Raw genomic sequence first — 24,291 nt, forward strand, 5'->3', positions numbered from 1 at the left:
GGGTGGGGGGGGGGGGGCTGTCAGGGGGTGGGGAGTGGTAAGATGGGGCGTGGGAGTCCCTGGTGTCTGTCTGAGGGTGGGGGTGCGGACAAGAGTTGGGGCAGTCAGGGGACAGGTAGGAGGTAGGATCCTAGGGGGCCAGTTAGGATGGGGGGAGGGTCTCAGGAGGGGGCAGTCAGGGGACAGGTAGGGGATAGGGTCCTAGAGGGCCAGTTAGGATGGGGGGGAGGTCTCAGGAGGGGGCAGTCAGGGGACAAGGAGCAGGGAGGCTTAGGGAGGGGGTGGGGTTCTGGAGGGCAGTTAGGAGCAGGGGTCCCAGGAGGGGGCAGTCAGGGGACACTGGACTTCTCGCTTCCCTAATGACATGGCAAATGGCTGCTCATCCCTAAGGACAAAGCAGCAGAGAACAGAAAAACAAGGGGCAAGGGTTTGTTTGGAAAATCCCAGTTTTCAAACAGAAGTAGCAACTATGCCTCTGCCAGTCTCTTGTCATGCTGCAATGGCACAAATATGTCCAGGTGTGGAAGCGGGAAAGGAGCAAGACAGTGGTCATGAGGTGGAATGTTTTATTGCAGCATTGTGATGGAGGCCTGAAAGGAGCCTTACCCAGATCCATATGCAGCATTGCATAGTCCGGTGGTGTGGCCTTCACCTCCTCTGAAACACCCAGTATCAGTCACTGCTGGAGGCAAGCTACTGGTCTATGGTGCGATTCTTAAGTTTCACATGGCAAAGAGGGTCTTATTCTGAGCTGCTTTCTTTTCCCTTGGATTGGGGCAATAGGCTGCTCAGTTTCTTTTTCATGGGGAGGTTTGTTGTTGTTTTTAATGACTCCCTCCAACAAAGCAGTGAGATAAACCAAACTGTCCACTGGAAAAATGTTATACCAGGTTGGAGGGCTGTGAGATTACAAGTCAGACCCAATTGTATGTCTGCGCAGGGAAGAGAATAGGAACTTTTTCCATGTTAAACACGGAAAGAGAAAGGCCTGCTTTTGAGGGAGCCCCTTGCAGTCCATCCCAGGAGAGAAGGAGCATCGTCATGTCTTTACTTTCTGCTTGCAGCGAGGATTTAACTTAAACTTTCCCCCTTCTCCATTTGTAGCCCATAAGCTAATGCAATTTGCCATTTACACACATGTACTCTGCCCTCTTCACACACCTACATAGATGCTGCCCCCTGCATATACGACTCAATGCAGACCTCTCTCCCACACATTGGAATAGCCTCCTCCCAGACAGGACACACTGATGCAACCCCATACACAGGTACACACAGTGACACAGCTCTTCACATGTGCACTGATGCAGCTGCCCTCCCTACACTGACACAGGGCTCACCACATACACAATGACGTAGCATCTACACACAAGCAGACTCAGCCCAGATGTTGGCACAAGCTCCCATACAATCATATACACACTGACACACATCCCTACATAGTGTCTCAATTCCTGATATATACACACACACACAGAGTCCTCAACATCCCTCTTTTTTTTTCATTTTGGTCCCAGAATGATGGATAAGATTTAACCCTCAAATTCCTGCTCCACCAGAGGCCTTGCCGTGAAATCTGCCTGTTTATACATAGGAGTGCTGTAACTTTGATTCAATATTTGAACATTGAAGTAGGAGACAAAAACTACAGCTACGGCTCCCATTTCAGGCGGTACAAATGATTCCTTTGAGTCCAGGAGATTTTGTTTTTGTCATTTTAACCTGGTGGAAGTTGCACAGGAGATTTTTAACTTGGCTGTTTGTTATCTATTTCATTTATCTGAGAAGTCTTGTTTGTCCCTGCAGTCGGTATTTGGGAAACCAGAAAATAATCATTAATTTCTCAGACTCTACTCCTGCTCCCAGCAGGTTCACCTCAATTCTGCAGGGGCATTCTGCCCACCTGTGCAGGCATATGGGATCCCTGGAAGGATCAGAGGCAGAGCGGGGCCGGTTTGTTCTTAGAACTCAGGACAATTGTGGAGAAACAACAGAAGGATTTTATTATTTTTAAATTTAATTTTAAGTGAATTTAAGGCTGACGAAAGATACCAGATTGACAGCCGTGGAGATGAATGCCTTCTGTTTATCCACGGAACAGATACGAAGCAGGCTGCATCAGAACGTCCTGTCCCAGCACCAATTTGCATCACTCTTAACTTAAAAGGTTCCACCTATATGGGTCAGAGTGGAGTTTAGATTCCATGGCCCATTCTTTCCTTGCCTGTCTGCTGAAACTGCCAACTAATTCATGGCAGTTGTGTAGGTAGGAATTTTCTGATGTGGACACTGGACTACAAACCTTCAAACTCATTTCATTCAAGGATCATGGAACAATCCTCAGATGTGAGTGACCACCATTATCTGGAATCAGTAACTGGTGCTCGTGACCTAGAGGTCCATTTCCCATGACCAGTTGCCTGAGCTAGCCAGTCCTCCAAATTTTTTATTATGATATTTATTGTTGTTATTATTATTATTACAGCCTGTAGGGTGTAGAAGGCCATTTGTGGCATACCTTTCACACCATGGAGGAGGAGAGCTGTAAAGCCCCAGAACAGCCTCCACTCACTATGCTGAGACCCAGGCAACAGTTAAGGTGTGTGATGAAAGATAAGCATTGATGAAAAGCTGTGGAGTGCTGGTGCTTCATTGCTGCAGATAATCTCTCCATCCTCTCTCCCCTATATCCTTCTTTCCTGCCTCTGACGCAGAGGGAGCTGCAGGGTTGAATGGAACCTGTTTGAGGTTCCAATTAAATCTTCAGGGAAGCAGGGCATTCATATCCTTCCCAGATAAAAGGATAAATTCACTGGGAATAGCAGTTTTAGACCACAGTGCCGCCACTGCTACGTCTAGCAGCCAGCTGCAGAGACCAAGATGTGTTCTCTGGTAAGAGTCCTTTCTTCTCTGCTCAGTGCAACAGATTTGCAATCTGTTGTTCTGGGAGCAGATTTTAAGATCTAGATTTAAAGGATGAGTTTAATTATGTTTATTTTAAATATTCTATATTCTTCCTTCCTTCCTTTCTGTTGAGTCTCTAAACTATTTTCTTTCTTTCTTTCTTTCTTTCTTTCTTTCTTTCTTTCTTTCTTTCTTTCTTTCTTTCTTTCTTTCTTTCTTTCTTTCTTTCCCATGTAGATTTGTGCTTTTGCATTTGTTAGATTGTGTACTTTACATTTGTTTGCTTGTTCTCATTTACCTTGAGGAAATAACCAAACAAAATAACCCAAGGTTCTGAGCCAACAACTGATGGGTGGGACTCAGGTATTAGGTTAAAGAAAAACAATGTTTTTCATAAAGAATTAAGTGTAAAGGTAGATGGCATTGCCCATGATTTCACAAATCAACAGGTGGATGCGGTAGTTCTGATCCACTCTCCAGACCCTTTCTTCTTACCACTCTAGTCTATGAGGTGACAGCTTTTCATATCAGCCATTTAGTATATTAATGATTTTGTTTGTTTGGTTTGGTGCCAATTAATTGCAGATTTGTAATTAATATATTCACCGTGGTGGAACAAGCAATCTTTTCTCAACACGTTTTAAGCCCTGATCTTAATTGTATTTGTTCGGTTTTTAAGTCTTGTGTTCGGCTGTGATGTTTCAATTAGGTGAAATGAAAAGAGGTGTAAAGGAAATGAAAAGCCTTCAAGAAACTTAATTTAATCTTCAAGGACCAAATGTGAAATGAAAGATGTGGAGATCACTACAATAAGCTATCAGCTCAATATTTGCTTAGAGTCTTCTAAAGCCTTACAGAAAAGAAGAATTAAATGATGCCCTAAAGCCAGAGTGGTGATTCAGGAGACTGGTAATGGGTAATAAGGAACTTCACATGTAGAAGCTACAGTTTCAAATGTAGCACAGACCCACAGCTGATAGACATTATTGTCACTTGGTAGCTGAGCTGGTGGTCCCAAATCAGCTCCTAATGAGTGGTGCCCACTTCTCAAAAGCAGTTGACGCTGCCTGGCCCTTCCTGGCAATCTCAGCAGATAAGCCAAGGGCACTGTGAGGGCCATGACCCTGAGGAGATTCCTTAAGATCAGGGGTGGAAAGGGATGTGGGGACATTTGCACTGTTGCTGCCTATGCTGCCCCGCTGTGTGTATAAACCAGAGAACTTCGGCCTGACTCCTGAGCAAAGAACCATTGAAATGAGGCACCCGCTTGTCTTTCATTCATTATGGGCAGGCTTGGCAGAAGCCAACTGTTACTTTTTGTAATTTCAACAGATAATATCAATGTTTATTTTCAAGCATTTTTGAAAGATTTTTATCTGTTCAATTGTTCCAAATTGCGCAAAATTATCTTCTAAGCATTTTTTTTTCAATTTTTATCTACTTACATGTTTACAGTTGCAGGAAATTATGGGGAGAGGTCAGATAGTAATGATTTATTGATAACAGACACTGAGATTCAAAAAGTTAAAGTGTTATAACCGTTGACACACAAATTGTCAACATCACATGTCAAAATATACAAAATAAATAACCGTACATCAAATTCTATAAGTGCTCAAGCAACATTTTTCTTACTTTGCCTAATTCTAAATTTTGATTATTATCAATGGAAATATTTTTTCCCCCCAGTTTGTTTGCGTGTGTAGGGTGAAACTGATGTTTAATGACATTTACCGATACAAATCTAATCTTTTCAAGCCTAATTAGGGTATGGTCAAAAGCCCATTGAAGTCAATGGAAAGATTCCAGTTGACTTCTGGCCCTTGGATCAGGCCCTATGTATTTTCCTGGGTATTTTGCAGAGTGTCTTTCTTAAAGATTACAGGATATCCTCAGCCCTAAGAAGTGGGTGGAGCACACACAGGTGTCAAAGACTGAAGCAGCCCTGCTGGGTTTCCAACAATGCCTCAAGTGGTGGAGTGTGCCCCCTGGAGGTGGCTGAAGGAGGGAAGGGAGTCACGGAAACTGGTTCTGGTGGTCGTGTTTGTCGCTCTGCTGATGGACAATATGCTGATCACTGTTGTGGGTATGTTGAGTATGGGTGTGGGTGCGTGTGTAGGTGTCAAGGTGTCCTCAATGATGTGCTGAAGGAATTAAGACTCTGTAAATCTCAGTTGCAACTGCAGAAACCAATAACAAGAGAAATGAGTTTGACTGGTCTCCATCCCAGGCAGTGCTGCAGGTCTGGAGCAAGGTGCACTGGGAGAGTTGGTTGTGGGCACTTTACCTGATACCTGTCTCTAGCTCGAACTATTAACCTTTCATTAATTTCCCACACACACACCAGAAGTGCTGAATAAAACACTAACTAATCTCCTCCTTTAATTTTCTTCCAGTGCCAATCGTCCCCACCTTCCTCTATGCAATAGAATATGAAGGTGCTAACAGCTCTGCTTCCCAGAACTGGATCATGGCAGCCCCCACAACCTTTGCAGCTCCTCCCTTCTCCTCCATGTTATCTTACTTTGACAACACCACAGTGACTGTCTCAGACTACGTGGCTGTCAACACCACAGTGGGGGTGAACAGGACAGAAAACAGCAGCCTGCCTCAGCTCACTGGGGCCAGCCTGCCACCAAAAAACAGCTGTGTAGATGGTGAGGCATTCCTCATGGAGGAGAACGTGCGTGTTGGACTGCTGTTTGCCTCCAAGGCTCTTATGCAGCTCATAATCAATCCATTTGTGGGTCCCTTGACTAACAGGTATGTCAGCCAGGCTATAAAATAGTTTGTGAGCATGTAATGCTATGAACAAATTTGGGTCACATTCCCCCTCCAGTGGCTAGTCTATTCAAAGATAGCAGCCTATTGCTGCTGCTAGCAAATAAAGTTACTCCTTCTTAAATAGTAGAGATCTGTGTTGCAGCGCTGAAGGGCATGCATTTAAGCCTTGCCAATGACCCATGTTTGGGACCATTACGATAACACAGTATGGGAGCTCACCAAAGCCATTTGTGAGCTAGAATAGCACAGTGGAAATATCAACATCCAATCGTCCAGGAATTCCACATCATTAAGAAAGCCAGCAAATTGCTTTGAACGTGTACATTACTAAGGAAATATTATTGGTGCTCCCTAGCCGAGAACTCATTTGTCCCAGGTCCTGCTCAGTCCAAGGTACATGACTGAGTTAGAAACTGTGTACCAAGTTGAGCTGAGGGCATCAATAGCTTGCATGATGCTCCAATGAGACTGAAAGAACTGAAATGTTGTCATACATTCTGTGTCAGTAGCTAGTAATCACAACATTTTGTACTTGAAGAGGGAACAGGAATTATTTTTTTACCCATCCTTGTCAAGTAAATAAATACTAGTGAGCAGGTGGCATTCTCACAGAGTCCACACACTAGATATTGGGCCAGGTTTACTCCCTCCCCACTCCCTTAAATTTGTCTTTGCCTTTATTTTTAACTTAAATAACAACATCATCACATAATCCTCAGCCTAAAATTCCCCCAGAGCTTGATGCTCCCAGGTATTTTCCCTGCAGGATCTCTAAGGTGCCACAAGTACTTGTATCCCTGCACTTCACTTCCTCTGCTTCAGAGAGGCGTCTGAGTTAGAGCTAATAGGATCCCCTGATCTGGCTGGCAGGATGGGTCAGCATAATGGATCTGCATCTCTGTGCAGGGTCCTAGAACTTGTTACAATAATTTCACACACTTATACACACACATTTACACTTATGCACACATATGTAGAGACTAACACACACATTTGCACCCATATACTTTGATATAGATCCTCACACTTCCATATAAAAACATTCACTGACACATACTCATATACAACGGTGCACACATTCACACTTCCCTATACAAACACACATAGGTGCACTGATGCACACTCACCACACCCTTAGAGACACATCTACACAGCCACACACACAGAGCCTTGAATACATACTCACACATTTATACCCCTACATATACATATATTGTACTCATCCATATTCCCCCATTCTCCTGCAGTCTCATACACACATACAGTATTTACTCATACATGTACACAGACATACACTCATTCACATACATGCAATAAAAAGAACAGGAGTACTTGTGGCACCTTAGAGACTAACAAATTTATTAGAGCATAAGCTTTCGTGGACTACAGCCCACTTCTTCGGATGCCTACAGAGTGGAATAAATATAGCCCACTTCTTCGCATGCCTACAGAGTGGAATAAATATTGAGGAGATACTATCTCCTCAATATTTATTCCACTCTGTAGGCATCCGAAGAAATGGGCTGTAGTCCACGAAAGCTTATGCTCTAATAAATTTGTTAGTCTCTAAGGTGCCACAAGTACTCCTGTTCTTTTTGCGGATACAGACTAACACGGCTGCTACTCTGAAACCTGTCATACATGCAATAATGCATTGGTGCTAAGATAAAGTCCTTGGCTTTAAACTCTTCTTGAGTTCTTGACTGTCTCCTCCCTTTTTAGGATAGGATACCACATTCCCATGTTCGCTGGATTCATCATCATGTTTCTCTCTACAGTCAGTGAGTATTCTCTTTCTCTGCCTTTCACCGGGTAGCGTCAGGTCTGTTCCAGTGAACCAGTCACTAATCTGCTATGAGGCCAACATGGAGCCTTGGGATCCTTTGTCCATGACTGTCCCAATATCTGAGATATAGGAGGACAGCAGATCGGCCCACTCCCATTCTATAAACAGAGAGTGAAATTCAACAGGTGGTTTCCAGTGCTTGACAGCATTTGAGTTGGATGTTTGTTGCAGCAGCATTCCTCTCTTCTTGGAACACCCCTGGGTGACCCCATCAGCGTGGTTACCATTTAAAGGCTCCAAAAAGGAGACCTTTGACGAAGGTGTGTGGTGACCTCCCTTCCTCTGGACCAGAAGATAGTGAAACACACTGAAGTGGCCTTCAGAGATTATAGGCCTGTGAGTGCATAGCTAAGAAGATTTGTGCAAGCTGGTTTTAATTAGAGATGGGCTTGAAAAATAGCCCCAAATGCTGACTCTGCCTTTCTGCTTTCCTCCCAGTGTTTGCTTTCTCAGGTACCTACACCCTGCTGCTTGTGGCTCGAGCACTCCAGGGCATTGGCTCATCCTTTTCATCTGTCGCAGGTAAATGTACTGGCTTATGGGAGCAGCTGGCAGCAAGGCAGATCTTAGCCAGCTAGGAGAACTGATGTCCCACAAGCAGCTTCTGGACTTTGGCTGCTTTGTCTGAGCTTAAATGGTGCCTCTCAAGCAACCTGGGCCATAGAGAGTGAAAATTCACAGAGTGTGAAATGTGATGGTTCAGTTTGCAGAGCAGAGAATCACAAAGATCTTCCTCCAGCCTAGGAAGCTCTCACTAGCGTGCCCAAACAAGCACCGGATAGAAGGAAAATTACTCAAGAGAGGCCCCAGGTGCTACAATGCACAGACCAGGAATCAGATTTCAGACTGTTCAAGGGATGAGCTTTAAACTCTGTGGGCTTAGAATTCATAGATTCCATAGTCAGAAGGGACTATTGTGATCATCTAGTCTGACTTCTTGCATAACTTCCCCAGAATAATTCCTGGAGCAGAGCTTTCTTGATTTAAAAATGGTCAGTGATGGAGACTCCACTGCAAACCTCGGTAAATTGTTCCAATGGTTAATTATTCTCACCATGAAAAATTTGCTCCTTATTTCCAGTCTGAATTTTCTAGCTTCAACTTCCAGCCATTGGATCATGTTGTACCTTTCTCTGCCACATTGAAGGGCCCACTGTTAAATATTTGTTCTCCATGTGGCTACATAGAGATTGTAATCAAGTCACCCCTTAACCTTCTCTTTGTTAAATAGATTGAGTGCCTCGAGTCTATCATTATAAGGCATGTTTTCTAATCTTTTATCGTCCTTGTGGCTCTTCTCTGAACCCTTTCCAATTCCTCCTCCCCTTTGCCACAATTTGGCACGTCGCTCGTGCAGACACTAAGGCATGGGCTACTCCTAAAAATTAGATCTGTGAAACATTGCTCAGGGCCAGGGCCGGCTCCAGGCACCAGCCAAACAAGCTCGTGCTTGGGGCGGCACCTGGTAAGGGGCGGCCAATCTTCAGGTGGCTGGGGGGCAGCGCGGCGCAGTGCTCGGCGGGGGTTCAGCAGCTCGGCGGGGGTGTTCGGCGGCGCGGTGCTCCATGGGGAGGGGTTCGGCAGCGCTCCATGCAGGGGGTGTTCAGCAGCGTGGCGCTCCATGGGGGTTTCGGCAGCGCTCCGCGCGGGGGGCTTCAGCAGTGCGGTGCTCCGCAGGGGCGGGGTGTTCGGCGACGTGGCGCTCGGTGGCAGTTCAGCAGCTCGGCGGGGAGTGTTTGGTAGTGGGGCGAGGGGCGGGGGCTGTTCGGCGGTGCGGCACTCAGCGGGGGGGAGTTTCGGCGGCACAGCACTGGGGGGGGGGGGTTCGGCGGGGCGGGGCGGCGCTTGGGGGGGGTGTTACGGTGGGGCGGCACTTTTTTTTGCTGCTTGGGGCACCAAAAAAGTTACAGCCGGCCCTGCTCAGGGCTGTGAAAAAGGTCATGTCCTGTGCGATGTAGCTGGGTCAATCTATTCCTCCATGTAGGTTCAGTTAGGTCGAAAGAAGAATTCTTCCATTGACCTAGCTACCATCTCTCGAGGGGATGGATTTACTACACCAATGGGAAAAAAACCTGCCAGTGTTTACGCTCCAGTGGTGTAGCTGCAGCGCTGCAGGTGTGTCACTGTAATGCTTGGAGTGTAGACATACTCCAATACAGAGCATGGTAATACATAACACTGACTACAAACAGGATGAAATTAGGGGCCCAGGTGTGACATAGACAACTGAGCTCAGGTAGGCTGGAGACTGAAGTATCCAGGTGTGATTCAGATATGGGTCCTGATGAGATACTAGAAGCCTAACTCAACTTACCTCTGCTTCCTTTCTATTTCCAGGCCTGGGAATGCTGGCAAGTGTGTACACAGATGACTCCGAGAGAGGAAATGCTATGGGGATAGCATTAGGAGGTCTGGCATTGGGGGTGCTTGGTGAGTAAACTTTGTTCCCAAAAAATTTAGATTAGTGAGAACGCTGACGCTTCTTCAGCCATTAGATGCCGGTTTCCCCAAGTCCTTGCTCTGCACCACTGTCGCACCTGTCCCCTAACATGCAACGCTGGCTCATTCCAAAAGGCATGGCTGGTCTTTCCTCCTGCCAGTCCCATGATTTAGCCCCATTTTTTCTCCTGTGCTCATTCTCTGGCACTGTTTTCTGCTCATGCTGGAAATTTTTCTCAGCAGACACCTGATCCCATGAAAATTAAATATAACTGAATATAAAATGCTCCCTCCTCTTTCTCCCTGCCTCTTCAGTTCAATACATAATGAGAGGTGGGCAGAGTGCTGACATAATGCCACGGTTCTAATGCCAGCTTTCCCATGGGAGTCAACAGGAGTCTTTCCATTGGGTCTGGGGTCAGGCAACAGGAACAATTGACTGTTGCTTTGCTCCTGCCGAAACTCCACCGCACCCACATACTCTTCACACCCATCGTACTGACCCAGCCCTTTCCCTTGCAGTTGGGGCTCCCTTTGGAAGCGTGATGTATGAGTTTGTTGGAAAATCAGCCCCCTTTCTTATCCTGGCATTCTTAGCCCTTTTGGATGGAGGTGAGTAACCAAGTGTGCTGGCCAGTTTTAGCTTCACAGCTCCGAGTATCCACCCCCAAACTAACACATTCAAGAATGGGTATCTGAGAGGAAACATCCCAGGATTTGTATGGAGGAATAGATAGGCTCTATAGTGCTATTAACAGCAGCAGTTACTATCGCTGTTTTTTGTTGTGCACTCCATACTGTGCACATTCAGACACTGGCTCTGTGCTCACTGCCTGATGTCTGACTTACAGATACCGTCAGACCCAGCCTCTCATTCCCCGTATAACCCACTTGATTGTGTCACTGGAGTGGGTAACAGATTCAGGGAAATGTGTGTTAAGAGCTCCATATGCTGGCTAAAGTGGCTTCTCTGCTTAATAGACACTCCCGGTTAAGCAGAAAACAACTGAAAACAGGGTCTTATAGTAGTAACTGATAGGCAACCTTAACTAGAAGCATTGATATCAACTCTGCCTATAGTAAGTAATCGGCATCGTTAACTATAGCCATCAATACTGCTCTGCTTATAATAATCTGTCACTTCATGCTGAGATAAAATCATTAGCATGGTGGAACAGACATCATGACCTAATTTTGTTGTTATTACAATTTATTATTTGTACTTGTATTTGTATTGTACTCATAGTGCCTAGAGGATCCAGGCCCCATTACTTTACACTCATACAATGAAAACATGGGCCCTGCCCCCAAAGAATTTACAATCCAAGTAATGGGGGTAACATTTTCAAAAGCACCTGAATCATTGAGAAGCCTACATCCCATTTTCAAAAGAGATTAAGGGCCTGTCTAAATGGCAAATTACTGCCCAGCAAGACAGACTGTGAATCTCCAACACAGCAGCTTGCCACGCAGTGGTGTCCTGTGTGGACACAGCTACTGTGCAGTGAAAATCCTAAAGCACAAACACGCTCCAGGAATGTCATTGTGCTGCAGCAGTGTCCACATGGGACGTGACTTTGTGGTAAGCTGGTGCACTGTAGAGTCACACCCTGGTTTGCTGCACTTGCCGTAGAGACGAGACAAGCCCTTAGGCACGTGGGAGACTTTTGAAAATGGGATTTAGGCTTCTAAATTTCCAAGGGTGTAATCTGACCTTAAAACTCTCACTGATTTCAATGCAAGTTAAGTGCCTAAATACCCTTGCAAAGCTGGCCCTGGGGCCTCTTTGAAAATCTTACCCTAGGTCTTTCCATCTCTAACTTCGACTGTGCTCTCATTGTGACTGCCCAACAAATGGATCTTACCTTAACGTAGGTTGTTTGTATGTTTTACTGCTTCGTATTTTGATAAAGCACTCACACTATAATATCCCGATCCTGCTCTCACTGAAGTCAACAGGAGTTTTGTCAGAACAGAATTGGGGCCTAAAATTTCTCCCATGTCAGCAGATGCCCCTGAGTGTGTTAGAATTGGGACTGCTGGCCCATTTCTGGGATCACTGGGCTTTGAGATACTGAAGGGAGGTCTACAGTAAATATGAGACATGAGGTAATAATGGATGAAGGTGCCATGCCAAGGAATAAGCAAATAATGGTATTTTTCTCTTAGCTTTACAGCTGTGCATCCTGCAGCCCTCTAAGATTTCCCCTGAAGTAAGTACAAACATATGAGTGTGTGGCCTTGTGCTAGACAGTGTGAACAATGCGGGCATGGATTCCCTGTAGGGGAAGACTGTGGTGAGGCAGCCAGCCATAGAGCATGGCGGCACTGGGACATGAATGCATGGGAAAGGGACAGAGATGGCAGCTGGGAATGGTTACCTAGACGAGTGGTTAGTGCATCGTAACGTGTATTTAATAGATTCCCGGGCGATATTCTGATCTCAGTGATGTTCGTGTAACTCTGGAATAACTCCATTTGCTTCAGTAGAGTTGTTACTCTCAGTGTCACTGGGAGCACAGTTTGGCTCTATTATCTGCCTTTTGAAACAGCCAGAAATTCAGCCTTCCCTGTGAAAGGGGCTCAGTTCTTATGGATGTCCATAGGATGTCCTGTGAGAAACAACTGCTGTGCTTCCTGCTGCTGGCCAGACACTTGTGTGGATTTACCCAGTCCATGGCAGCAGAGCTCCCTGCATGCAGCCGCAGTTTGACCAGCGCGTTGTGCTCCATAGGCAGCCATTATACCGGCGATGCTAGGAGTGACTCAGTGCTGATTTCACTATAAGAATAGTCCATGAAAGGAAGATGCCAGGTTGGCAGATCTGGGCTCAGGTATAACAAGCTGACATGCTGGCTCTTTGAACCATGGCTAGGTGAAAATGCTGAGACGATATGAACACACAGACACTGGACACTGACCTGGAAAGGGAAGCTCAGAAACAATCCCATGGTGGAACCAGCTCTCTTAGCACCTTCCCCATCTTGGCTCTCACAGGACAATGCCAATGTGCCTTTACACAGAAGGGCTGGCTGGCCACATGGGCCATGCATCTGTACACACACAGGCTGGCTCACGACCTGGACCATGCACTTCTACAGCATCTGGTTTGGTTTACATGCTTTCCCTCGATCACTACTTGTAACCCCCCCCCCCCCCTTTCTGTATTATGCAGAGCACCAAAGGCACCCCCATATTCACATTGCTGCGAGATCCCTACATCCTGGTTGCTGCAGGTAAGGCGGGATGGCTGTACTCCTCACTGTCCCACAGTGCATTTTTACATTGTTTTTAAGACTATCCCCCGGGGCTTGTGATGGAGTCGTACTCGTAATCCATTAGCAGGATCAAAATGTGCAGGGCCGGCTCTAGGCACCAGCTAAAGAAGCAGGTGCTTGGGGCAGCCAATACCAAGGGGTGGCACTCTGGCCGCTATTGGGGCAGCACGTCCAGCTCTTTGGCGGCAATTCGGCGGCAGGTCCCTCCGTCCCTCTTGGAGGGAAGGACCTGCCGCCGAATTGCTGCCGAAGAGTGGAGCAGCCCGATCGCGCTGCTGCGGCTTTTTTTTTTTTTTTTGGAGGGTTTTTTTTTGGCCGCTTGGGGCGGCAGAAAACCTGGAGCCGGCCCTGGAAACGTGGGCCATTAAAATGGAGAATTTCCTGTTGTTTTCTCTCTCCCAGGTGCTCTGTGCTTTGCTAACATGGGGGTGGCAATGTTGGAGCCCACGTTACCCATCTGGATGATGCAAACCATGTGCTCCCCAAAGTGGCAGCTGGGTAGGTGCCTCGTTTCTCAGCCTTCTTAGTTACTGAACAATAATAATAGCCTGCACGTGTTTAAACCACATCAGCTCAGAGGAGGCGCTTGTATTGGGTGGGGAAGGTGCTGGTGCTGCCTATTGCATGAAATGAAATGTATGCATCCACCTGCAAAGGATGAGTGCTCCCAGACTATTGCAATGTAGAGTACAGGGACACTCATGGTCTCTGGATGGGGGTCACCCTGCTGTCTATAAATAAAAGTTAGAGGAGATTCCTGACCGAAGAGGGAGAAACGCCCAGGGACCTGATTTTCCCTGCACATACACTGATGTAAATCAGGAATAACTGCACTTAAGTCAGTGGAGTGACACCGGGATGAGAGGAGAATCAGGATTCAGGTTGGAAAAAGAGAAAGGAGTCAAAGAAAGTGCTTTGCAGATGGGCCCATAATAATGCAACTCCCACACAGGAGGGGGGGCCTCTGGGAGCTGTCTCAGTCAGGCCTGACACATTCTTTGAGCCGGTACACCAATATCATCCTGTGAGGTAGAAGCTAGGTGACTTAGGATCAAATCTATCCTTAGGGTAAGGGGTGCCACTCCATTGAAATCAGTGGAGATGTGCCTGCTTACCTCGCTGCTGAATTTTGCCCTTTTCGTGGCCAGACACTAGAACAGGCTTAGCCCATTAGCAGGTTTCCCTGCTCAGTACCTGGTCTGTATGGTCAGCATACTGCTGCTGTTGAGACCTGAACCAGAGCCCAGGCTCTCTATGGGTATGTCTTCATTGCAGAATTATCGGCATGCGGGTCAGTCTACACTGCAACTGGGGGCGAGCTTCCCAGCCCTTGTGCTAGTGAGGCTCCTGCTAGTGTGCTAAAAATAGTAGTGTGGATGCTGCAGCAGCGGTGGAGGCTTGGGCTAGCCACCCAAGCTCAGGGTTGGCTGGGTCCAAGCTCAGGGGGCTAGCCCAAGCCTCTGCCAGTGCCACAATCTCAACACACAATTTTAAGCTACAGGTGAAACAAGGCTATTTGCAGAGTCACAGGGAGGGCCGCATAGTACATACTAATTACTCACTGTCTAGGAAATGTGATAAGGAGGTAACATTGCCTACCTTCGGTACAAAAAAATTATAAAAGCCAACTGGCAGTGGAATGACCTTTGGGGACGCTCCAAGCTACACTTACAATCCAAATTGAATTACAACCTGGCAGCAGCAGAGCTAATGAGAGCTGCTAATTGAGTTACTAACTAGTCAGGCAGGAGCCTTCATCCAGATAAGGGGCCATGATGCCTTGGCTGCAGTGAGTGACTGAGCAGGAGTGGATGAGGTTAGCAGACTCGTCTCCCAGGGGCTGTGGATAGTGGAGGGAAGGGATAGTGCTTGGTGGTGGGAATGGAAGTCACTGAGCAATTCACTAGGGAATTATTCAGTACCCACTGAAGATGAGTGGAATCTTTCAGTGGATGTCAGTGGACATCTGATCAGGCCTTTGCAGAGGAAGAGGCATGCTAACCTGGGAACGTAAGAGAAAAAACAAAACCAAAACCTCAGCTGTAACCATCCCCAGAAAAGTTTGGATCCAAGCACCAACTCCTTGGGCTGAACCAAACTCTCAGTACAAACACTCCTAGGGAACTTTGAATCTGGGTCCCAACTTTGCAGCCAGGGCATATCTTCACATTTATAAAGCACATGGCAAAGCAGTGTCCCAGCTGAGCTGCTCCTCTACACTGGATTAATACATAACATGCATTATTTGGGAAGGATTCCCCCACCCAGATTCCAATTTGCACCCCTTCCCTCCAGATTCCATGACCTGTGATCATTATTAATTATTTGTATTACTTAGTGCCTAGGACCTATCGTCATGGACCAGAACCCCATTGTGCTAGGCACTGCACAAACACATCTGCAGCCATTTGGCTCCACTGACATGTCACTCCCATGGGGAAACTGCAGAACAGCATAACCTCTCTCCCCTCATCACCCAGGGCTGAGTTTGCTGCAGGGGCCTAAAAGCCAGGAAAGAAATCAACCAGGGCCAGGTCTCTTAGGTACCAGTGCTGAGCAGTAGACAAAGGGGGCCTGATTCTCCACTCTGCATAGGGTACCAGTAACTCCCATTGATTTCAAAGGGAACAGCTGGTATCCTGCAGTAGGAGAATAGGTCCCAGGGCTGCTGAACGGCATCCATCTTAAAAGCAACTATAGAATTATGACTATAAACTATAAACCCAAGTGTTTGTTTCAATCTGCCTACCCTTGTGTTCCTTGGAGAAACCGGAAAAGCTCAGACTTCCCCAGCAAACCTGCAGGATGAACAATGCTTTATAACCTTTAAAAAAGAGAAAAGGAAATTAAGCACAAATCACTGTGCTTTAATAAGGAAGTTGTGTTAATATACAGGCAAATAGATGCAATCATGATTTAGTTATAGTCTGTACAGGAGAGTATATTAAAAATAAACAACTGGTAAACCAGCAGGATGGTCAAATATTTGATTTTAACTTAATTATAATCCCTGTGGTTTTTCAATAGGCAGTTTTTCTATGCTATGAGATGGAAGGGGGAGGGGGAGAAAGCAATACAGAGTAGCAGGATGACTTTATGGTTAAAGCAACAGTCACGCAATCTAGGTTCAGTTCCTGGTTTTATCACAGATGCCTTGTGTGACCTTGGGCAAACCACTTGATGGCTCAGCTTCTCATCTATAAAAAGGGGATAGAAATCCTTCTTTTCTACCACCCTGTGTGTGCCTTGGCTATTTAAACTGCAAGCTTTTTGGGGTAGAGATTGTCTCTCACTATGTGCACAACGTGGCCCTGAACTTGGCTGGGGTTTGCAAGCACTGCTGTAATACAGATATATAATAATAATAACCGAGAAGAATAGAGAAGCCATTGCCTTGTAAGGGCTAATATACATTATGTCTGGGGACTCTGCATTGGATATTCATTTGCCCTGTCTAGTCTCCCCTGGCTCACATGGCCAATAGCATCTGTTATTTGATTGATCACAAGACTGTTCATGTATCAGAGGGGTAGCCATGTTAGTCTGGATCTGTAAAAGCAGCAAAGAGTCCTGTGGCACCTTATAGACTAACAGACATATTGGAGCATAAAGAAGAACAGGAGTACTTGTGGCACCTTAGAGACTAACAAATTTATTAGAGCATAAGCTTTCGTGGACTACAGCCCACTTCTTCGGATGCATATAGAATGGAACATATATTGAGGAGATATATATACACACATACAGAGAGCATAAACAGGTGGGAGTTGTCTTACCAACTCTGAGAGGCCAATTAATTAAGAGAAAAAAAAACTTTTGAAGTGATAATCAAGCTAGCCCAGTACAGACAGTTTGATAAGAAGTGTGAGCATACTTACAAGGGGAGATAGAGTCAATGTTTGTAATGGCTCAGCCATTCCCAGTCCTTATTCAAACCGGAGTTGATTGTGTCTAGTTTGCATATCAATTCTAGCTCAGCAGTCTCTCGTTGGAGTCTGTTTTTGAAGTTTTTCTGTTGTAATATAGCCACCCGCAGGTCTGTCACTGAATGACCAGACAGGTTAAAGTGTTCTCCCACTGGTTTTTGAGTATTTTGATTCCTGATGTCAGATTTGTGTCCATTAATTCTTTTGCGTAGAGACTGTCCGGTTTGGCCAATGTACATGGCAGAGGGGCATTGCTAGCACATGATGGCATATATCACATTGGTAGATGTGCAGGTGAACGACCCCTGATGGTATGGCTGATGTGATTAGGTCCTATGATGATGTCACTTGAATAGATATGTGGACAGAGTTGGCATCGGGGTTTGTTACAAGGATAGGTTCCTGGGTTAGTGGTTTTGTTCAGTGATGTGTGGTTGCTGGTGAGTATTTGCTTTAGGTTGGGGGGTTGTCTGTAAGCGAGGACAGGTCTGTCTCCCAAGATCTGTGAGAGTAAAGGATCATCTTTCAGGATAGGTTGTAGATCTCTGATGATGCGCTGGAGAGGTTTTAGTTGGGGGCTGAAGGTGACAACTAGTGGTGTTCTGTTATTTTCTTTGTTGGGCCTGTCTTGTAGAAGGTGACTTCTGGGTACTCTTTTTGCGGATACAGACTAACACGGCTGCTACTCTGAAACCTGTCATATTGGAGCATGAGTTTTTGTGGGTGAATACCCACTTCGTCGGATGCATGGGAAATGGGTATTCACCCACGAAAGCTCATGCTCCAATATGTCTGTTAGTCTATAAGGTGCTACAGGATCCTTAAGACTGTTCATGATTTATCATTGGAGGAGATTTAGACTCTGTGGAGGCCAGATCAAATTGGACCTTGAGTCTTCCACGCATTTACAAAATGGTTGTTACTATGAGCATCTGACTATGAGCATCTGACTATGAGCCTAAAGGGCTTGAACTCTGAACTTCTTTGGGAGGTGGGAGGAAAGTCTGATGTCCTTAGACAAATCTTCTCTGATGATCATGTGTATGTATTTGAGACTGGGGCTCTTCTTTTGCAGGGATGGCATTCCTGCCTGCCAGCATATCTTACCTCATTGGCACCAACCTCTTTGGGGTGCTGGCCCACAAAATGGGGTGGTAAGTTGAACTCAACGGCTTTCAAACCTTGGTGTTCTTCCCAGCTGTCTTCAGACCACCCAGCTGCTTATTTGTAATGAGGAGGTGACCCTACTCAGGGAAATACCTGTCTCACACTACAGTGTGGTGGGAAGGAAGGGTAGCTCAATGAAATTAAAGGACAGCAAATTTAGAAACAGCACAAAGACTCACTATTTCATGCAGAGTGAAATTGACCTATGGGACTCACTGCTGCAGAAGGATATTGAGCCAAATACTGTCCAGATTTCTCAGAGGGGTTGAATAATTTTATGACCAATAATAATATTTATGGCTATGTAGGATAAGATAAGGTGATGAATTCTCATGCTTCAGGGTGTAAACTTCCTAGGTCAGGAAGTAAACTTTCCCCCTCAGAGAGTAGCATTGCATAGTTGGTGCTGTATTAGATTGGAATGACCCATGATCTGATCCGGTCTGACAGTTCACGTGCCCTTGAGGGTTACAGTGTGTCATGCTTCCCTATCTTCTTCCTCGTTTCAGGTGGCTGTGCTCCCTGATTGGAATGGTTGTGGTGGGCATTAGTCTCCTTTGTGTAAGTATTGCAAGATATTCTGAGACCTCTCTGCAGAAGAATCATCGGAGATTAGGCAGGGAAACCAAGAGCTTCATTGCCCCAGCCTTTCACCTGTGCAAACCTGGGTTAGATTGGGGCCCCCATCATGCCTGAGCTGACTTTGGGCATATCAGCCCAGCCCCTGGTGGAGTTTTTCCATATCAGGAAGCCAAGATAAGTTGTCTCTGCTCAGGGGATACCTAGCACAGGGTTAGCAGAGGATACTGTGTTGGCAGAGCAATGGGTGAACAACAGGGTTACTGTTAGTCACAATGAAGGGTCATTGGCAGTGCTTTATGAGGATCCAAGACTGGAATGGAAGAGTGCCTCAGATCAGGCTTAAGGTGCCCTGGCAAAGGTGTGTGAAGTAACACTGGTGTCCCATCTCTCCCTCTGTGGAATCTGTAAATGGGGAACCGTCCTTTTCTACAAAGGCCAACAGGACTGTTCTGGGGCATGGGGCACTGAATGGGTTCTGGTGCTCTGCGGTATCCCAGGCTTCGGGTCAGATGTGTAATGGTATTTAGGCATCTAACGATGCAGATAGGCATCTAGTGGGATTTCGCAAAGTGCCCAAGTGAGTTAGGTGCCTAACACCCATTTATTTTCATGGGAGATGGGTGCCTAAATACCTTTGACATTCTGGCTTTTTGTGAATTTTCTGTCTCATCTTCCTGCAGGTCCCACTGGGCCTGGAGGCATGAGAAGTGTGCTCACATGCCTGGCAGTTAACAGGACCCAGTGGCTGCATTGGTGTGTCTATTCCACTAGTCATGTGCCCTGCAAAGAAAGGCCTTTGGCCAAAGCCCCTCCAGCCTCCCTCATATCTTCTTTCTTTCCCCTCCAAGGTGCCTCTTGCGCAAAATATTTATGGACTGATCGGCCCAAACGGTGGGCTTGGCTTTGCCATAGGTAAGATGCCAATGCAACTAATCACTCTGTCCAAGGCAATCCCATATACCATAATCCTTACACCATCCCTTTGAAAGGCAGATGTCACTACAACATACCCAATGGCTGGTTGCTGAGAGCCTCTAGTCCATGCGTGAACTCCCAGGAACCCTTATAACCTATAATATGCCCTATACCCTGCTCTCAACTACTTCCCTTATCACTCATCCTCTCCCACTCTTGGTGGGAATGAGTCTGGCCAAGAAAGAAGCTTGTGCTGTTAAGTGACCACAGAACCACTAACACAGGGACAGCGATGGTGCACTAGGCCTTTCAGAGGCCATTGCATGGAGCTCAGTAGCTTGTCTCACCCTGGAGCGCTGCTTTGATTAGAATTGTGTGTGTTGCACTCAGGAGAGACACTGAAAGCCCTAGACACTGAAAGCCCTGGAAAAAGCATGGTCAGGACATCCAGGTCCCAGTCCCGGCTCTGCTGCCAACATGCTCTGTGGCCTAGGGCAAATCGCTTCCCTTGGCCTCGTTCCCCCCCATTCTGTAAAACGGGGATAACAATATTTATCCATCTCGCAAAGGGAGGTTGTGAGGACTAATTAAAGTGCAGTGCCCAGAGCACCTTGGCTGAAAAGTGCAGGAGAAGTGTTGTATGCCCTTCTGTCTGCCTTTGAAGAGATTCACTTGGAAAAGGCAATGGCTGACCATATTATTTTGCTTTGGGGGCAGGCATGGTGGATTCCTCGATGATGCCTATTATGGGATACCTGGTGGACCTTCGCCACACCTCTGTCTATGGCAGCGTCTATGCCATTGCTGACGTTGCCTTCTGCATGGGCTTTGCTATCGGTACGGATTAACATTTGCCTGAAAGGACAGCATATATGATGATTTACCAGTGTATGGCTTCATAGCATTAATTTACAGCACCCCACCTCAGTGTTGGCTGGAAGCAATTGGTACTAGGCATAGAAATCAGCCATGATACAGTAATTTTACAGTCCATCTGTATTGACTTCTCCAACTTGGCAAAGGAGGTTTTTGTAATCTTGCTCTTTGTTTAACCCTTCCTTATATCCAGGTCCATCTACAGGGGGTGTGATTGTACGGGCTATTGGGTTTCCCTGGTTGATGGTCATCATTGGAGTGACCAACATTGCTTATGCCCCTCTCTGCTGGTACCTGCGGAGTCCTCCAGCTAAAGAGGAGAAGATTGTGAGTTGAATCCTACAGCATGTGGTCTTGATAATCCAGGGGACTTGCATTTGACTGGTGCAAATGCGTGTAGAATATTGTATTCAGGTCTGGGCACTGCAGCACCAGAAAGATATTAACAAATTGTCTGGGTGCTGGAGAGACTGAAATACTGAGGCCAGACTAAGAGTTAAATCTGTGGTACAGTGGTCTTGTAGACAGGGAGTTGGCCTAGGACTTGGGATACCTAGGCTCTGCCAATAGCTTGTTGTGTAACCTTAGGCAAGTTACTTCCTCTCTCTGCACCTGTTTCTCTTTCTACCTTGTGTCTAGCTTGATTGTAAGCAAATCTGAGGCAGGGAGTGTCTTGCACTCTATATTTTGTGTATGTCTTGCATTGTGTTCCTAGCACCGCAGGGCCCTAATTTTGGTTGGGCCCCTTACTGTAATAGTAATATAATATTTCAGCTGTTCTAATCCTGCCATGCTCAACTAGCAAAATATTCACCCATTGGCTCACAAGAGTGAATCCCAACCTCTGCCACTTCTATCCACTCAACAGAACAAACTCTTCTCTTGTGTTTCGGATAAGAAGCCAGAATCCATTGGAGGGCAATTTCTATGGTTAAAAAAACAAACAAACAAAAAACAGCTAAAATTTCACTTGGCCCATGGTTTGTCATCATTGTGCAAAGTTTGTGTAATGCTTTGTGTTATGGTAGATATTTGTAGATATGGTAGATATTTGTATTATTTAATTTATTATTAATTATTATTATTTTAAAATATTATATTATTCAATATTATTTTTCCCCCATTCCCAGGCAATTTTAAACCAGGAATGCCCCATGCAAACCAAATGCTACGCCACCCAGAAACCTCTGCGGGAATTCCCCCTCACAGATGGTAGTGACGAGGAGGCAGAGAGTGAGGAATAGCAGGAGCAAAGATGCAGCTCCTGCTTTGAAGCTGTGTCAAGTTTACAAAACCCTGGACGTCTTATCAAAGAAGACTAACTCAGAAACCTCCCTCCTGACAGCCAACAAGACCCAGGATTCCTGGCTTCATCAATCTTCCATTCCCATGGACCTGGGTAGCCAGGCAGTCTACAGGAAGCCATTGAGAGACAGGGCTCCTGGGTTCTATCCCTGGCTATTCTCATCTGCTGTGTGAACTTGCACAATTCACTTAACCTCATTATGTGTCATCTATGATAAGGGATTATAAACAGGTGGGGTCAGCCCATACTGTCCTACAGAAAAGCAATTGTGTGGTGCAATCCACCCATCTGTGATAAGTGATTAGTACCAACCTACCTCACAGGGGTGTTGTGAGGTTGTGTTAATTAATGCCTGAGAAGTGCTTATGCTCCTTGGATGAAAAGCACTAAAGGGTAATATTATCTCCAGGGGATTTTTGTCTCTGGGGATCCTATTATAACCCCCAGCTTGGATTTTCTCTGTAACACCATGGAACCATCACTCTGCACCACTGTCAATCTGCCAATAAATATACCACTACATTAATGTACTCCCGGCTTGTATCAAGGTGACAAAACAAACAACAACAAATCCTGCCTACCGCTGTCTCGGCTTATGTGTCATGCATGCTGACTCCTCTAGGTGTCTCTTCTACTCCCTATTCATTCATTTCCTTTGGGAATTGATAAAGAAATTCAGGTGGAAATGGGGTGGAACCCACACATAGAATCCTTATTATTATTTATATGATCATATCACCTAAACGCAGCAATTTCTATAGCGGCTTAGATCACTGGGCCTTGTATCCCGTCTGTGACAGTGGCGCTCACCATGTGCTTCAGAAGAAGGGACAAGGAGCCCTGCAGCAGGCATGTTTGGAATGAGTTGCCCATAGAGGAAGCTCCTTCCTAACCCCCATCAGCTAGTGATCAGCTTATGCCTTGAAGCAGGAGGGTTTATATCCTTTCCATGACTTCATTTTTCCTCCGCATCTTTGCTGTGAAATTTCCATGTCAAAATCATAGCCTTACTCGTAACTAAGGGTCTGTGTGTGCCTTGAGTGCCCATCTCGCTCAGTCCATATTCACCCGTTTTTTTTTTCCCCCTCTTGCAAATAGAAAATGGTACAATTAAATTTCTTAGGCCCACCTGGGACTGACTAGCTCAAAACCTACATACAGCAACCACTTTACGACTTCGTCCCCAGCTCTTCTGAACATCAGCACCTGCTTCCTTGTGCTGCCAGGATTTCCAATGAGAAGCGTGTTTACTTTCTCCAGGGAGGAGGCAGAGGGAGGGACCTTCCTATGCTGAGATCTATTCACACCTCAACAATGGGTCTCCCAGTTAAATATTAACTTTAACCTCATGTGCGCATAACCCTGCGGCTGGATGCTATGGAAACTCACTTAAGGTGGCTGACAAGGGATGCAGAGGAGACTGGCAGACAATGGTGCCTACACAATGGGTTTCTCATCAGTTACTCAGCCACTGGGCACCTTAGCTGGCAATGCTCCATTAGGTTCAGATGGGGAATGCGAGTCAGACTCCTTGCTCATTTCTGTGTGTGTTTATAAATCAAGAGCAGAGGGGTTGCACCCCAGAAACCGCCCCACCTGTGCATGCTGAGTTTATAATGCTTTGACTGCCTGGGGATGGTGGCTTTCAGGATTTTTGATTAGTATCTTATGCCAACAATTTGGAGAGAATTTGGAGCCAAGTAATGATGTGCACATACGCGATATGTTATCATTCCTGTCAAGTTAAGTTTATTAATAGTGATTTAGCCAACATGCCCCAAACACAGCATATTACAATAAACCTTAAAATTCAAGCCATAATCGTAAAATATTCAAATACATATCAACACACATTAAAAAGAACATAAACCAATTAAACCATATAATCACCATGCCGCTTGCCTCTTCCCTATTTCGGCGGCTGGCCATGCAAATAGGGCAACTGCTTGGATCACAGATACATTGTCAATTAGTAATAAATATTCTGTTTTCTGAAAGTTTGTAGAAAAAGGCATTGGGGACAAAAAACACAGAAAGCCATTTTGACCTCAAGTGCATTACACATTACTGTATAATAAATGCTGCGATCGGTCTTCCACCTGCCCAGAGCCGCATGGGCAAAGGAAGTTACATTTCTCAATGCCAGTATATTGGCCTTCTAAGTAAACTGTTACTATTCATATATTTTATTTGTATGGTAGTAATGTTAGGAGCCCGAATCAGGATCAGGGCTCCATTGTGCTAGGCACTGTACAGACTCATAATACT

The 24,291-nt window shown here is 45.8% G+C and overlaps 1 protein-coding gene across 1 annotated transcript; it reads left to right on the top strand.

Annotated features, from left to right (window-relative positions):
* The first annotated feature begins 2,715 nt into the window (after positions 1-2,715).
* Positions 2,716-22,554, top strand: SLC18A1 (solute carrier family 18 member A1). Its single transcript, XM_034759413.1, has 16 exons — positions 2,716-2,892; positions 4,783-4,990; positions 5,301-5,667; positions 7,411-7,469; positions 7,973-8,056; positions 9,872-9,964; positions 10,496-10,585; positions 12,143-12,186; positions 13,149-13,209; positions 13,654-13,749; positions 18,253-18,331; positions 18,854-18,905; positions 19,775-19,838; positions 20,559-20,678; positions 20,911-21,044; positions 21,848-22,554. Exons 2-16 carry the CDS (start codon positions 4,867-4,869, stop codon positions 21,959-21,961), a joined length of 1,581 nt encoding a protein of 526 aa, XP_034615304.1. The 5' UTR covers positions 2,716-2,892; positions 4,783-4,866; the 3' UTR covers positions 21,962-22,554.
* The last annotated feature ends 1,737 nt before the right edge of the window (positions 22,555-24,291 follow it).

The sequence above is a fragment of the Trachemys scripta genome, chromosome 2, assembly GCF_013100865.1.
Source record: "Trachemys scripta elegans isolate TJP31775 chromosome 2, CAS_Tse_1.0, whole genome shotgun sequence".
In the NCBI taxonomy this organism is placed as follows: Eukaryota; Metazoa; Chordata; order Testudines; family Emydidae; genus Trachemys; species Trachemys scripta.

Bases quoted from the DNA above. Each gene is read 5' to 3' on its own strand.
- SLC18A1 (XM_034759413.1), top strand. From the start codon at position 4,867: ATGCCTCAAGTGGTGGAGTGTGCCCCCTGGAGGTGGCTGAAGGAGGGA. The intron at 5,668-7,410 runs GTATGTCAGCCA...CTCCCTTTTTAG, and splicing joins GTGGGTCCCTTGACTAACAG to GATAGGATACCACATTCCCA. The intron at 18,332-18,853 runs GTAAGTTGAACT...TCCTCGTTTCAG, and splicing joins CTGGCCCACAAAATGGGGTG to GTGGCTGTGCTCCCTGATTG.